The sequence below is a fragment of the Morus notabilis genome, unplaced genomic scaffold (genome assembly GCF_000414095.1).
Source record: "Morus notabilis unplaced genomic scaffold, ASM41409v2 Scaffold2235, whole genome shotgun sequence".
NCBI lineage: Eukaryota > Viridiplantae > Streptophyta > Magnoliopsida > Rosales > Moraceae > Morus > Morus notabilis.
Genome location: NW_010360708.1, coordinates 213,383 through 226,960, shown reverse-complemented (window position 1 = coordinate 226,960; position 13,578 = coordinate 213,383). Strand labels below are relative to the sequence as shown.

At 35.0% G+C, this 13,578-nt stretch overlaps 2 protein-coding genes across 2 annotated transcripts; one reads left to right on the top strand and one right to left on the bottom strand.

The window, feature by feature from the left end:
• The first annotated feature begins 1,133 nt into the window (after window positions 1-1,133).
• Window positions 1,134-9,105, top strand: LOC21394179 (cell division cycle protein 27 homolog B). Its single transcript, XM_024164907.1, has 16 exons — window positions 1,134-1,349; window positions 2,169-2,241; window positions 2,416-2,525; window positions 2,700-2,746; window positions 3,062-3,159; window positions 3,891-4,207; window positions 4,794-4,949; window positions 5,415-5,631; window positions 5,876-6,099; window positions 6,178-6,243; window positions 6,670-6,789; window positions 7,161-7,237; window positions 7,329-7,448; window positions 7,596-7,815; window positions 7,909-8,190; window positions 8,602-9,105. The coding sequence occupies exons 1-16, from the start codon at window positions 1,245-1,247 to the stop codon at window positions 8,650-8,652; spliced, it is 2,283 nt and encodes a 760-aa protein (XP_024020675.1). The 5' UTR covers window positions 1,134-1,244; the 3' UTR covers window positions 8,653-9,105.
• A 2,665-nt stretch (window positions 9,106-11,770) lies between these two features.
• LOC21394178 (lachrymatory-factor synthase) lies at window positions 11,771-12,726 on the bottom strand. The gene has a single exon (XM_010097063.2). It carries the CDS (start codon window positions 12,639-12,641, stop codon window positions 12,060-12,062), a length of 582 nt encoding a protein of 193 aa, XP_010095365.1. The 5' UTR covers window positions 12,642-12,726; the 3' UTR covers window positions 11,771-12,059.
• Between the last annotated feature and the right edge of the window lie 852 nt (window positions 12,727-13,578).

Below are 13,578 nucleotides of genomic sequence, written 5' to 3'. Positions count from 1 at the left end.
ACAAACCGAAGGGAAGTTATGTCGACGGTCGCTTTATTTGATTAGGTAGAAAGAGAATTAACGGGGAATAAAAAAGAAATTAACAAATACTTATTAACCACAAAGTAAACGAGTGGTTTACTTATAAAATGAGGGTGGTTAACTTAGGCCCCGTTCATTTCGCCGAATCGAGTTTTGTTACAGTAAAAAACTCTCAGAAATAATCACATCTAATTTTTTACTACAGTAAAAAGTTCTCACATAAAATCACATCTCAATTTAAATTAAAAACTTAAATCAACAAACTGAACGGGCCCTTATTAACCCCGCATTTTTAACAAGGTTCAGGCCCTTTGTTGAACCTGATATTTTGAGTAAGGTTGCACTTACGAGCCTTCCTACCTTACTGTGCAGCCTTCAGGCCTTACATTCTTTGCAGGGTTGCCTACTTTGGCGACCATTAAGAGCCCATTTATTTTATAAATTTAAACTTAAATTATTAATTCTGTTATAATATTTTATCTCATAAATATTTTATCTCACAAAATGTTTAAATTTTAAACGTTTAGAATTAATAATCATAGTACACATTCTAAATGAGAACACATTGTTAATTCTACATATATGCAATTGTTTTTTTTTTTTTTTTGAAGATTCAATTACCCTTTATTTTTGATAATTACACCTATTGCTAAAACTAGTGGTCGTATTTTCTCTGGGTACATATTCAAATATTATCATGCCTTATTATGTAACTGTTTAATTGTTAGATTATATTGTTGGCTCTGTTTATTTCGCCCGATTCGAGTTTAGAATTCAAATTTTGCTACAGTAAAAAGCTCTCAGAAACAATCATATATAACTTTTTTGTTACAATAAAAAATTCTCATATAAAGTCACATCTCAACTCGAATCAACGAACTGAACGGACCCTAAAATTTCGGTTAATCGATCTTTTTACATTTTTACCCCTTAATAAATGAAATGTTCCCAACAAACACGTAACAATAGTCAGAACTCAATCGATTCTTCGTCTAGACATCACGCCATTGATGGTTCAGGTAATTTTTGGGTGTTCACGAACATAATAAGGGAAGGCCCTGTCACGTGACATGCCATTTCAACATAGAGGATAGCACGTGCCGCCTGATTTGAACTCAACTTGAACCTAGAAGAAAAGCCCCCAAAAATTAAAAAGAAGAGCTTTTTTCTCTTCTCTTCTTCTCCTTCTCGTTCCTCCCCTCTGCAAATCGAAGGGGGCAGCCATGGAAGCCTTGCTCATAGACTGTGTTCACCACAGCCTTCACGATTTCATGTACCGCAACGCCATTTTCATCTGCGAGCGTCTCTGCGCCGAGTTTCCTACCGAGGTACCTTTCCTTCACCGAACTCTTGCCCTCGTTCTTTCTCTCTCTATTCGTTTCTTTCTTCCTTCTACATCTTTCCTCTGTTTGGATGCCGGGAAATTGCGAGAAAATGGGGAGGGGGGTGCAAATGTTAGTAATCGTATTTTAATTCCTGAAGTTGTATTTGTTTCTCTTACCGGCGTTTCTCAGCGAGCAAACGGGATATTAGCGTTAATTACCAAGATTGATTGTTCGTGCTGTTTAACGGTTTAGATTTTATTCCGCATTTCAGGATTTTGTATTTAAGACGTATTATTTTGTTGTTACTTGTTTGATTTCTTAGTTGTTTTGTCTTGAATTATATGTACAACGGATTCAATTTTCTTTCCGGAACAAATTTTCCGAGAAGAGATTAGGAAGTAGTTTGTTCAAGGGTTCAATAATTCAAGCTTCGAATTGAAAATGCTCTGATTAGATAATTGTTTTGAAGTGAAAGCGAGACTGTGAAGTTTTGGGTAAATTTTGAAAACGGGATTTCTGGGTTTTCTTTACTTTTGAAGCTGATTAGTTGGTGCCTAATAGTGTTTACCATAAGCGATTCATTTTCAAAGTTTGGGTTCTTTTTTTTTTTTTTTTCCTCATGAAGTTTGCGCTGTACTTTTGTTAGGCTTATGAGCTCCGCTTTTTCACGTTACTTTTTGTTTAATCCTTCATCGTAAGTTTCTTTGCTTATTTAGATGTTTAATCTAGCTGAAGGGATATATATTGTTTTTTAATGTTAATTTGCAATCTATTTGATTAATTTATACAAGGCCTCTCAAGAAATAAAATTTTCTTATGCAGTCAAATTTGCAATTATTAGCCAGCTGCTATTTGCGCAACAATCAAGCTTATTCTGCCTACCATATACTGAAGGGTACATATTTCATAAATCTCTTCCCTCAGCTTAATTTTCCTAGAATTTATGATTAAATTTACATGATTCTGTCTTCTTTTTTCTTATTACTCATTCGGGTTTCTTTTGTTTTCTTTTGTTTTCTTTTCTTCTTGGTTTGGTCTTCATGTTTCTTTTCATCTCACTATCATGCAGGAGCACAAATGGCTCAATCCCGCTATCTGTTTGCAATATCATGCTTCCGAATGGATTTTCTTAATGAAGCTGAAGCAGCATTGAGCCCTCCTAATGAGCCGAGTGCAGAGGTAGTCTATGATTCTTACTTGGGCTTCATTTGGGAGTTATTTCTAGACTTAAACTGCCCTTATTTGGGCATTTCCTTTCACAATCTACCATCTTTCTCGTGGCATTGTTTGTGTTACAAATTACAATAGAGGACGCATCGGTCTTTATATTTTCTTGTTTGTTTGTACATCCAGGTCCCAAATGGCGCAGCTGGTCATTACCTTCTTGGGCTTATTTACAGGTTATTTACCTATGATCTTCTAGTGTTGCTAAACTTCAAAAGCTTTTGTGCATGTCTCTTAGTTCTGTTTCTTTGAAAGATCATACGCTTCTTAAGACCTGTTTGTATCATTGGGTAGCAAAATGTATAGACACCTCATATTTGTTATTATCGTTATTCTTAACCAAATTGTTTCAAATCTCTCTCTACCGTCTCTCTGTACTATCAAATGCACAAAACATACTGCTCTTTCATCTTCGTGCATTCACTTATATGTGGGACATACTTATTACATATTTAAAATGGCCAGTTAATTGCTTTTGATTTTGGTTGTAGGTACACTGATAGAAGGAAAAGCGCAGCACATCACTTCAAGGAGGCTTTGTCAATTGATCCATTAATGTGGGCTGCATATGAGGAACTCTGTTTGTTAGGTCTGTAAAAAGAAACCTGTATGTTTTCAGGCAGTGTTGCTCTACTACTGGTGTAATTGAATAGTTCCAATTGCATCATTCAATTATTGTCTTTTTTATGGCTAAACATATAACATTTGTGCATACATGCGATAGCATACGTGGGAGGAATTTGCAATGTTTAAGGGTCTGTTTTCAATCTAATAGTATTTATCTTAGAAGGAACTATGAGATCTAATCGTATTTGTAACTAGGCCATGCAATTTTTGATGATGAGCAATGTCTCTTGATCAAAATGTCAATGTTGTTTCTGAAAGAATATCCTTATATTCTAACATGGACCAAGATTTGATTGACCTTTTTTTTTAATGAATTATCTAAAGTAATCTTTTTGCTTTACTTTTGCCTCTCCGTTCTCTTTCTATGTTGCGTGCATATTGTTATCCATTTTACTTGATGATGTTTTGAATTTTTGGAAATCTAACTTGAAGAATGAAAGTAGCTCATTGGGGCTGAATTGGTTCATTTTCTCCTCAACTAGAAACTTCACAGTGAAGTATTTTATGTTGTCCATTTGATTTGAGTTACTGTTGGTTCTTTTGGTATTACAATCCCATTCTTGCTTTGATTAATCAATTTCTTTGTACTTTTGAAGCATGAATCTCTATTTAGTAAGTTTTGCTAATGTTTGCTTGTTTTTCAATACTTGTTGAGGTTGGTGACTTGGTGCTTTATCTTGTTTGTTGTTTCAGGCGCTGCTGATGAAGCATCTACAGTCTTTGGGGAAGCAGCTGCTCGTTGCATGCAGAAACAGTACCTACATCACAGGTCAGCTTCCCAAAGTCTGCATGTGTCAAATGAGGATCGTAATTTTGCTTCAACAAGGAATTTCTTGAGCTTGGAAGATGCCAGTCCCAGGCAATTGAAACACGTGCAAGGCAATAACATTAGAGATATTCCAGGAAATTATTATAATAATACTGTCTTGGGAGGACCTCCTGCTCAGTCTCTCACTGGAGGCTCTTCTAACTTATCATTTTATAATACTCCTTCACCAATGGCCACACAGGTATGGTAATCGGTCTTGTATCGTGGAAGTTTTGTGTTTTTTAGTACTGTTTTGTTTTTGTTTTTTTCTTGTACCTCATATAAGGTTTTTAACACAATATCCCCCAAAACTGATTGATTTCTTTACATTGCAAAGTATAACTTTATGTCGGATTCTTCCTTGATTGATGAAAATGTGCTGGTGATGAAGCATATAAGAATATTGTAGATCTAGTTTGGTTTCTTATCTATATGAATTTACTACGAGCTTGTGCGTCCTTAAATTAATTAATATGCAGATACCACTATTCTGTTTACTAAAGTATAAGTGGCCTTTAGATATTTGAATATTCCATTATTCCTTTGCATTGTGTATAAAGTCCAACACATTTTGTATCTTCATTTTATTGAAAATACTGTATTCACAACTTTCTGCTTCCTCTGTGATATCAATAATTTAATACTCATGGTAGTGAAGTTCATATATGCTATTGAACTTTCTTTTGGATTATGGATGTGGTCCACTCCTATTAGGTTCCACTCCCGTCCGTAGAGCAGCCTCTTTATTGCCAATAATCCATTGCTCTAAGTTCATCAATCTTTTGCAGTTCTCTGGTGTTGCTCCACCACCTCTATGTCGAAATATACCGCAAAATGGTCCAAATCTAAGCACGGTTGGTGCTGATAGCTTACCAAAGTCAACTGTAAACTCTACTGTGCAAGCTCCTCGAAGAAAGGTTGTAGATGAAGGAAAACTACGAAAGGTTAGGAATATTTAGATTCATATAAGTAATTCTTTTTCTGCTCAACTTATTTGGATCATCAAATCATAACAAGTCCATACTACTTACATAGTTCACCTTGATTACAAATAAGAATCTAGTCATATGTGAAGAAACATTTTCTTCACAGCCAGTTCTTTGGCCAGATATTGTAGGTAATGTTTCAAGGGACTGTATTGGAAACGAAGTACAAAGTCATGTGTTGTCTTTTTTGCCATACTCTCTGATGAACTCGTATACACCTTTTGGCATTTCCTTGTCCTGTAAAGTAATTGTGCGATCCTTTTATTTCTGAAACTATCTTACTAGTTTTAGTATCTTGTATTGTTTATTTATATTGCTGGCCTCTGCATATCCACTTATGTCTTAGTTGCTTTAGATTAGGTTGTTGTTTTCTGCAATAAGGATTTAGAACTTGGCCTCAGTATTTGCTCCTTTTGTTTCCAGATTTCTAGCAGGTTATTTATTGATTCCGGCACTCGAAGGAGTACAAGACTCTCTGGAGATGCGGGGCCCAATACTAATGTGGCTTCCACAACAGTAGCTGGAAATGGAACTAGCAACTCGTCTAAATATCTAGGAGGGTCCAAGCTCAGCTCTATGTCATTACGTTCTATGACCAATCGCAAAGGGCAAGCATGGGCCAATGAAAATATTGATGAAGGTGATGCATCTCTTTTATCTCTCATTAATTCAATGAACACACTAAAGTAAATAACAAAATATTTTCTTTCATCAACATATGTTGCATAATTTTTCTGTTAGTAGATTGATTAGAAATGGATATGATGATTATATACACACATGTGCGCACACATATAATACGAATTTCTCTCGTACTTGTTGTATATGGTTTTCTTCTCCAAGAGATATTAAACTCATGGTATTTTGATGTTGATCCTGTTCAGGGGTACGCAATGAGACTTTTGAGGATGCGCGGTTAAGTAGGAATGCAACAACTTATGGTCCATCACCTTCTGGTGATGGTAGATCTCATGAACAAGAAGGGGCAACCATGCCTGGTGGTGTTATCATGAATAGTTCAAGAATCATTACTGGAATAGCAGAAATATTGAGCCTTTTGGGAACACTTGGGGAGGGCTATAGGCTTTCTTGTATGTACAAGTGCCAGGTAAAATCTTAATTATTTTTGAAAAAGAGATCATTTTCTTTACTGCCTTGCGCTTTTCATTGATTCTTGATTCTACAGGATGCATTGGATGTCTATCTAAAACTTCCACACAAGCACTACAACACAGGCTGGGTTCTTTCCCAGGTAACTTTTATTGTGCCACAGTTCTCACCTGGAGTTTATTTCGTCTCCACTTGCATTCTTTTTGTAAAAATGCATAGTTGGTTACTTTCCATCCACGTCTGTTGCTAGTCTTCCTGTTGATGGAAATATGTTTGGTTGCTTCAAGAATGTTGAACAGCTAATATAATAACTTTTTATCAACGAATGTACCCTCTTTAAATTGGCTAACTTTTCTACTTTATAAATTTTAAAGTTGCGTGGAAATAAAAACCAGCATCAAACTTTTTAACTTGATATATTATCTCCTGTGTCAAAGTTTATCCTTTCTTTCAACAATATTATGGGGTTTGTTTTCATGCCTTTTCTTCTTAGTTGATTTTTTTTTTTTTCCTTTTCCAACACTTGAATATCCGCCTCTACCTGACTAATGGGCGTGTTGAAGTGCAGGTTGGGAAAGCATACTTTGAGTTGGTAGATTATTTAGAAGCTGATAGGGCCTTCAGTCTTGCCCGACGTGCATCACCTTACAGTTTAGAGGGAATGGATATATCTTCTACAGTTCTTTATGTGAGTGTTTTTATTTCCCCTTAATAGGAAATAAAAATATTGGAATTTGGTATCGTACGATTGGGGAAAAGACAGATTGGTTTTCAGAGAATAGTGTCGTCTTTATGCTGATGTGTTTGTTGAAGTAAGTTCCTTTCAAAGTAAAAAAAAAATAAAAATAAAAAAGGGAAAAAAATAAGAAGTAATAAACATACAGTTCGCCTTGTTGATCCCTTGCCCCCCCCAAAAAAAAGGCTGATAACTATGAACTTAGTTCCTAGATCATTGGTTCTTTTATCTTATGCTAGACACGTGTGTGTGTGTGTCTTGTTTCTCTCTTTTTTGCCTGCAACTTTATTGCTCAGTGAAAGTGATTATTATGTGTGTTGCAGCATTTGAAGGAAGATATGAAGTTAAGTTACTTGGCACAAGAACTGATATCAACTGACCGCTTAGCCCCGCAATCTTGGTAGCTTATAGATTTGTGGTTATTGTGACTGTTTGGACCCCCATTGCCATAAATGGTATTCCTTATGTCTGTTTTACTAAATGAATTGCAGGTGTGCCATGGGAAATTGTTACAGTTTGCAGAAAGATCATGAAACTGCTCTGAAAAATTTTCAGCGAGCTGTCCAACTTAATTCAAGATTCGCATATGCACATACTCTTTGTGGTCATGAGTATGATAAATCCTTTTTATTTTTTCCTTCTCTCTTATATATATATATATATATATATAATTGGTACCGCAGAACAGCTTGCACATTAAATCTTTTGCTTATACATCTACCCTTTTTTTCCCCTTGCTTATGCACCTTTCTCTGCAGATATGTATCACTTGAGGATTTTGAAAATGGAATTAAGAGCTACCAGAGTGCGCTACGTGTTGATGGAAGACATTACAACGCTTGGTATGGGCTTGGAATGATTTATCTTCGCCAAGAGAAATTCGAGTTCTCGGAGCATCATTTTCGTATGGCTTTTGAAATAAATCCACGTTCTTCTGTTATCATGTCTTACGTTGGTACATCATTGCACACGCTAAAGGTGTGTCTACTTAATAGACGGCTTCTTTATGTTACGGCTTCAAGTGTTGTTTTGTTGCTAACTTTCAGACATTGTGTTCCTATTGTATGACAGAGAAATGAGGAGGCTTTGATGATGATGGAGAAGGCTATTATGGCAGATAAGAAGAATCCTCTTCCCATGTATCAGAAGGCTAATATTCTTGTGAACTTGGAAAGTTTTGATGAAGCTCTAGAAGTCCTAGAGGAGCTTAAAGAATATGCCCCTCGTGAAAGCAGTGTTTATGCTTTGATGGGCAAGATCTATAAACGACGTAACATGCCCGAAAAAGCAATGCTTCATTATGGTCTTGCGTTGGATTTGAAACCTTCTGCAACTGATGTGGCTACCATCAAGGTGATTGTCTAATTCTGAATCTATCTTATTTAGTCTTTCATTGAATGTGATTTCGCAATGCACTTGGAGCATGTTAATATTTTTTTTTTTGGGTTCCACGTTCATACATTAGACCCTGAAATCCGCATAATTAACGTTTTCATGAATGATTGAAAGTTTCCAATATACACGTGTCAAACAAATGATTTCTCTTAAAATTAATCAAATTTCAAATGCCACATTTTTTGCGGTTTTCGCAAAGCTTCTAGCTGTCTCTTCGCACTTATTCTTTCTGTGGGATCTAGTTCTAATGTTGTTCTAAAATCAACGTATTGGTTTAGGTCCTCATTTTCTAATAAGTTTCTGGGATGCCCCTTAAAGAAGCACAATATCTGCGTTATGCTTATCTTTTCTGATCCCGATTTTGAACAGGCTGCCATTGAAAAGTTACTTGTACCAGATGAACTAGATGACAGCTTGTAGAGTTCAACCTGCTTCAGAATCATGCTGTAAAAGAGAAGATGATTTTTTTTATGAGGCTCACAAAATTCAAGCATCAAGGAGTTTGTTTGGCTTGCGCTTTCGGCGAACGAGCATGCAGGCGCAGGGTTATTTGTTCCCGCTAAGCGCTACTTCCAAGTTCCAACTGGCAGATGTTAAAATTGACCTCGGTTATGTGGGTAATTGACATTACTGACGGAGGATCTGATGTAACAATAATTCCACCAAAGCCGCCACACTTGTACGAATGTTTGTAAAATGATGTTGAGAAAAGATTCTTGTATCGTTAGCTTTTTTCCCTTGCCTTTTGTTTTGTTTTTTGTTTTTTTTTTCTTTCTTATTTTGGTTGTATCATCACATTGAGCCATACTTGTTCATAATCTTAGGGATTGTTCTTTTGCAACAAGACTCAGACAAATTTTGAATTCGAGTTACAATTTTATTTAAGTTCATGTTCTTTTGTAAAATTTGAGTTTGAACTCGAGTTTGGGGTTAAACTCGAGTTTAAGTTTTCCCTTTAACTTGAATTCATAAACTCAAACTTAAATTAATAAATAATATTTTTCTACTTTTAAAAATACTATAACTTTTTCGTTTTAATTCTAATTGAGATGATTTTTTTTCTATGCATTCATAATGAAATGACGAATAAAATCTCTCATATACCCTATTAAAATTTTTCATCACAATTGAGTTTTTATTAAAATGCTATTTAAATACAAATTTAAGTTGACCTATCTAAACACAAACTCAAAAAGATTTTCAACTCAAATTATAACTTAAATGTGTACATTCAAACACAAACTCAAGTTACAACTTCAATTTAAGTTATAACTCAAATTTAATTTAAAATCATCATTTAGGTCATCCTAACTCAAAAATGAAAAAAAAAAAAACCCCATTAAATTCCTTGTTCCTTCTTTTGAGTTTGAAGTCGTTTACTTTAGAAATATTGCAGAGGTTTTATTTATTTATTTATTAATAAGTACAGAACTGCATAGAAATGCTTTACACGTGCATTACTCTCGGCAGTTTTCTTATTGGTAAATTCTAAAATCTCATGTTGAATTTTGTCAATTGATATTTGATAACGTTAGTCGAAGTGAACGTTTGATTGTTATGTATGAATTAGCCACAAATAAAATGCTCGTTGGCGTTATTAGTGATTGATATCAAACAAGCAATCAAACTTAGAGAAAATTACAAGAACAATATCTATCCTGCGGTGGTGTTACATCTATCACTTTCTTCAGTCATAAGCAAAAAAAATAAAAATAAATAAAAATAAAAAAAAGCAAATCTACAAAATAAGTCATGGTAAGAATTATGATGATAAATTAAGAAAATTGGACAACTTGTCCTAGCAAGTAGCGACATTTTTAGGCCTTAGTGGGAGAGTGATTGTTGCTACTTGCTAGGACAAGTTGTCCAATTTTTTTAAATTTCGTTTAGTTTTCTGATTCGAATTTTTAATTTGAGTTGAGATGTGAATATATGTGAGAGTTTTTTAGTGTAGTAAAAAAGTTAAATGTAACTGTTTTTAAGAGTTTTTTACTGTAGTAAAACTTGAATTATAAACTAACGAGCCTTAATTAATCATCATTCTTCTTACCATGACTTCTTTTGCAGATTTGCTTTTTATTTTATTTTATTGTTTTTTTGGCGTCATAAGTAAACAGAGACCTACTAGATGCTTCCTTTTTAAGACTATTGACATATCCATTAAGTACTCGAAATTCAAACAATAATAAAAAAGAAAAGAGATTTTGCAGTAAATAGCAGATTTTCTAAACTTAAAGCAGTAAATAGCATAATAGTTTTAGTTAGCTTAGTAAATAACATAGGAATAAAAGTTTATAGCATATTTTAAAATTTTAATATATGGTGTACCAATTCGACCCTTAGAAGAGTTTCAGTGACGATGAGAGAGGATGAGAGTTTGTTAATGGTGATGACCAATGAGAAAAAGAGGAGAGAGAGTGAATGTGGTAAATAACCCAATTTCTATATTTCGTAAAATTAATGGTTTTACCATATAAATTGGCAATTTACTAGAAAGCAACTTCTTGTTTACAACATCATAACCTTTGTTTGACTAGTAAATCCACCATTTACCACTTAAATCCTCCATTTACTAAGTTGAGTAGAATTTTGTCTGTTGATAAATAAAGAATTTACAAGGTAAATGATGGATTTATCAGAAAATAATTTACTGTTTATAACATCAAAGCATCTGTTTAACTAGTAAATTCATCATTTACCATGTAAATCCTCGATTTACTAAATTAAACATAACCTGTTTGTTGATAAATGAAGCATTTACCATGTAAATTTTGCATTTACCAACATCTCACATTCAAACCCTAAAATCCACATGCAAGCAGAACCACCCCTTGATGTCTTTGGTGAGCTTCTTCGGCAATGATGGCGGCACGCTGGCGACACTAATGTGCTCGTGTCATCGTCAATGGCGAGATCGAATTGTTGTTGCTTCGCGCGACTCATTGTCTCGAAGTCCATGAGGTAAGGAGGCCGATGATAGAGGATGAGAGAGAGAGCGAGGAGAAAGAGAGGTTGAGCGAGGGAGGAGAGAGAAAGAGAGGGTGAGCAAGAGAGGGGGTGAGAAAGAGAGGGTGCGCGAGAAAGAGGAGAGAGAAAGAGGAACAGCGTGTGGGAGAGATCAGAGAGAGGGGAATTGAGAGAAAGAGTGACAAAATCAAAGAGTTTTATGACATTTACTAAATTTAAAATTAATATATGCTATAAACTTTAATTACCCACTCCATTTCTACTATTTCCCTCATTCACCCAAAAGAAAAGTGGAAAACATTATTCTCAATGATTATTACCCACTAAATTTTCAATCAGTAAAAAATTAGAGCCTTTTAGCAAATTTCACCAAAAAAAAGAGCATCAAAATTCTTGAATCATAATCCATGTCTTTAAAATTAACATAAATATAATATGTAATAAGTTAAAAATTAATTGTAATACCTAGCATTGCGATCTCATCACGAGTAATTGATACATATAATTGTTCGTTCATTAATGATGATTGATGACACAACTAGCCATGGAGAACATCTATGAAAATAAGAAGGAATATAATGCACGAATTCATAGATCCCATTAAAATCACACAAAAATAACAATGTAAGTAAAATTGACAGTTTTTTTTTTTTTTTTTTTTCCTAAATAAAGTTTACAGTTTTATTAATCCTTTTTTCACGTCGGAACGTAGGGTCTCGTGAAAACAAATGATCACAACCAACAAACTCCAAACTTATACTTATTCCACAAGGGCAGGGCAGTAGTACCAAACATGAGAAAAGAACGAAAACATAAGCAAAATATGGCATGAATACATACTCTAGTACTCCATTAATTATTCATGATTTGGTCACTTCAACGTAGGCTTGGAGAGCTTCTTCCATTCTTGTGGCCATGACTTGCAATCCTTTGCCTATAAAACCGTCCAAATCCTGTGGTTTCCATCCCTCGACCGGCTCGACTTCGTACCACCACTTAATGCTGCAGCCACCTTCCTCCGTCGGTGCCACTTTCACCGTCGAAACATACGAGTGAAACCCGACGTTGCCGTCCACAATTGAGTAGCTAAAAACCATCCGGGTCCGGTCAGTGGACAAGAGTTTCTGTTTAGTCCAGTTCACCCTGATCTCTTTCTTACTACTCGTTTTATTGTTACGATCGTCGACCGGAGTCTTGAACCCGGCACAGTACCGGACGCAACCGGGTTGCCCCGACAGGCCTTCCACGGGAAGGCAAATAGAGAGAGTTGGGAACCACTTGTTTAGGCCAAAGAAGTCTTCTAAGAGAGGCCAAACTTGTTGGGGTTTGCAGGTTTTTAGCTCCGTGCTTGCTTCGCCTTCCCATTTCTTTTGGTGTTGTTGATCATGATGATCAACCACTTGGCGATGATGATCGTGATGATGGTAAGCTGCAGTTTCCATTGTTGTGAAGTGTCTATGGAAAAGAAACTAAAGTCTTTTGCAAAGTTACAAAAACAGGTAGGGAACGAGATTAGTGATTAACTTGGTCTATATAAAGAGTGACTATTGCCGACAATTGATGTGTAAAAATAATGTCGTAAGTCAGCAATATTGCAGGTTCAATAATTGTCATGTGGTTGTGCTTGTGCATCACGTTTTTTTTGTTTTTTTTTTTTGTTTTGGGAGGGGGGATGAGATTTTGTGCATCACAATGACTAGCGTTTTTCACGTTTTTTTTTTTTTTTTTTTTCAAGGTTCTTTAATCACATCTCGAACATTACAGTACATTAATACACGTACTAAAGGAGAGTCTTCTTTATTACTGTTTACTCTACAGTTTTATGAACAGTAAACTTTTTTTAACCTTTTAAATGTATATTTACCGTTCTGCCCTTTGATGTTTGTTTACCCCACCTGTTTTCAGCTGGCATTTTCGTCTATTTATTGTGGTATTTTTTTTTTAGAAAAAAATTTACGAGTTGCGGGACAAGTGAGACATGTGGTGTGAATGTGTTGTTTGTGATGTTGGTTTTCTAATGAACGTGGGGTCCACTTATTTGTTTTCATAGGGAAAACAAATTTTCTCTATTAATTGTGGAGGCCAATTATGGTCCAGAAAGAGAGAGGAGAAAATTTCTTTTCTCTGTTTTACGTTTTTGCCCTTGGTTGTTTTTTCATTAATCCGTTTTTACTTTGAGCTTCTTCGTCATTTCGCTGTGCTTTCAATGTCTTCTCCTTTTTTTCTCTTTTATTTTGTTCTTTGGTGTTTTGTGTAAATCCTTTAATAATTTTGTTGGCAGCCAACGACATTGTTCAGTAATGTTTTAGCTATTAATGATATATGTTGTTGGTAATATAAGAAATGATAAGCAATTTTATTGTATTTCCGTTAATTGTG

What these genes read in the sequence shown, in the direction of transcription:
- LOC21394179 (XM_024164907.1), top strand. Translation starts at nt 1,245, where the DNA reads ATGGAAGCCTTGCTCATAGACTGTGTTCACCACAGCCTTCACGATTTC. An exon ending in CTAATGAGCCGAGTGCAGAG is followed by an intron (nt 2,526 to 2,699) that starts GTAGTCTATGAT and finishes TTGTACATCCAG; the next exon opens with GTCCCAAATGGCGCAGCTGG. An exon ending in ATGAAGGAAAACTACGAAAG is followed by an intron (nt 4,950 to 5,414) that starts GTTAGGAATATT and finishes TTTTGTTTCCAG; the next exon opens with ATTTCTAGCAGGTTATTTAT.
- LOC21394178 (XM_010097063.2), bottom strand. Translation starts at nt 12,641, where the DNA reads ATGGAAACTGCAGCTTACCATCATCACGATCATCATCGCCAAGTGGTT.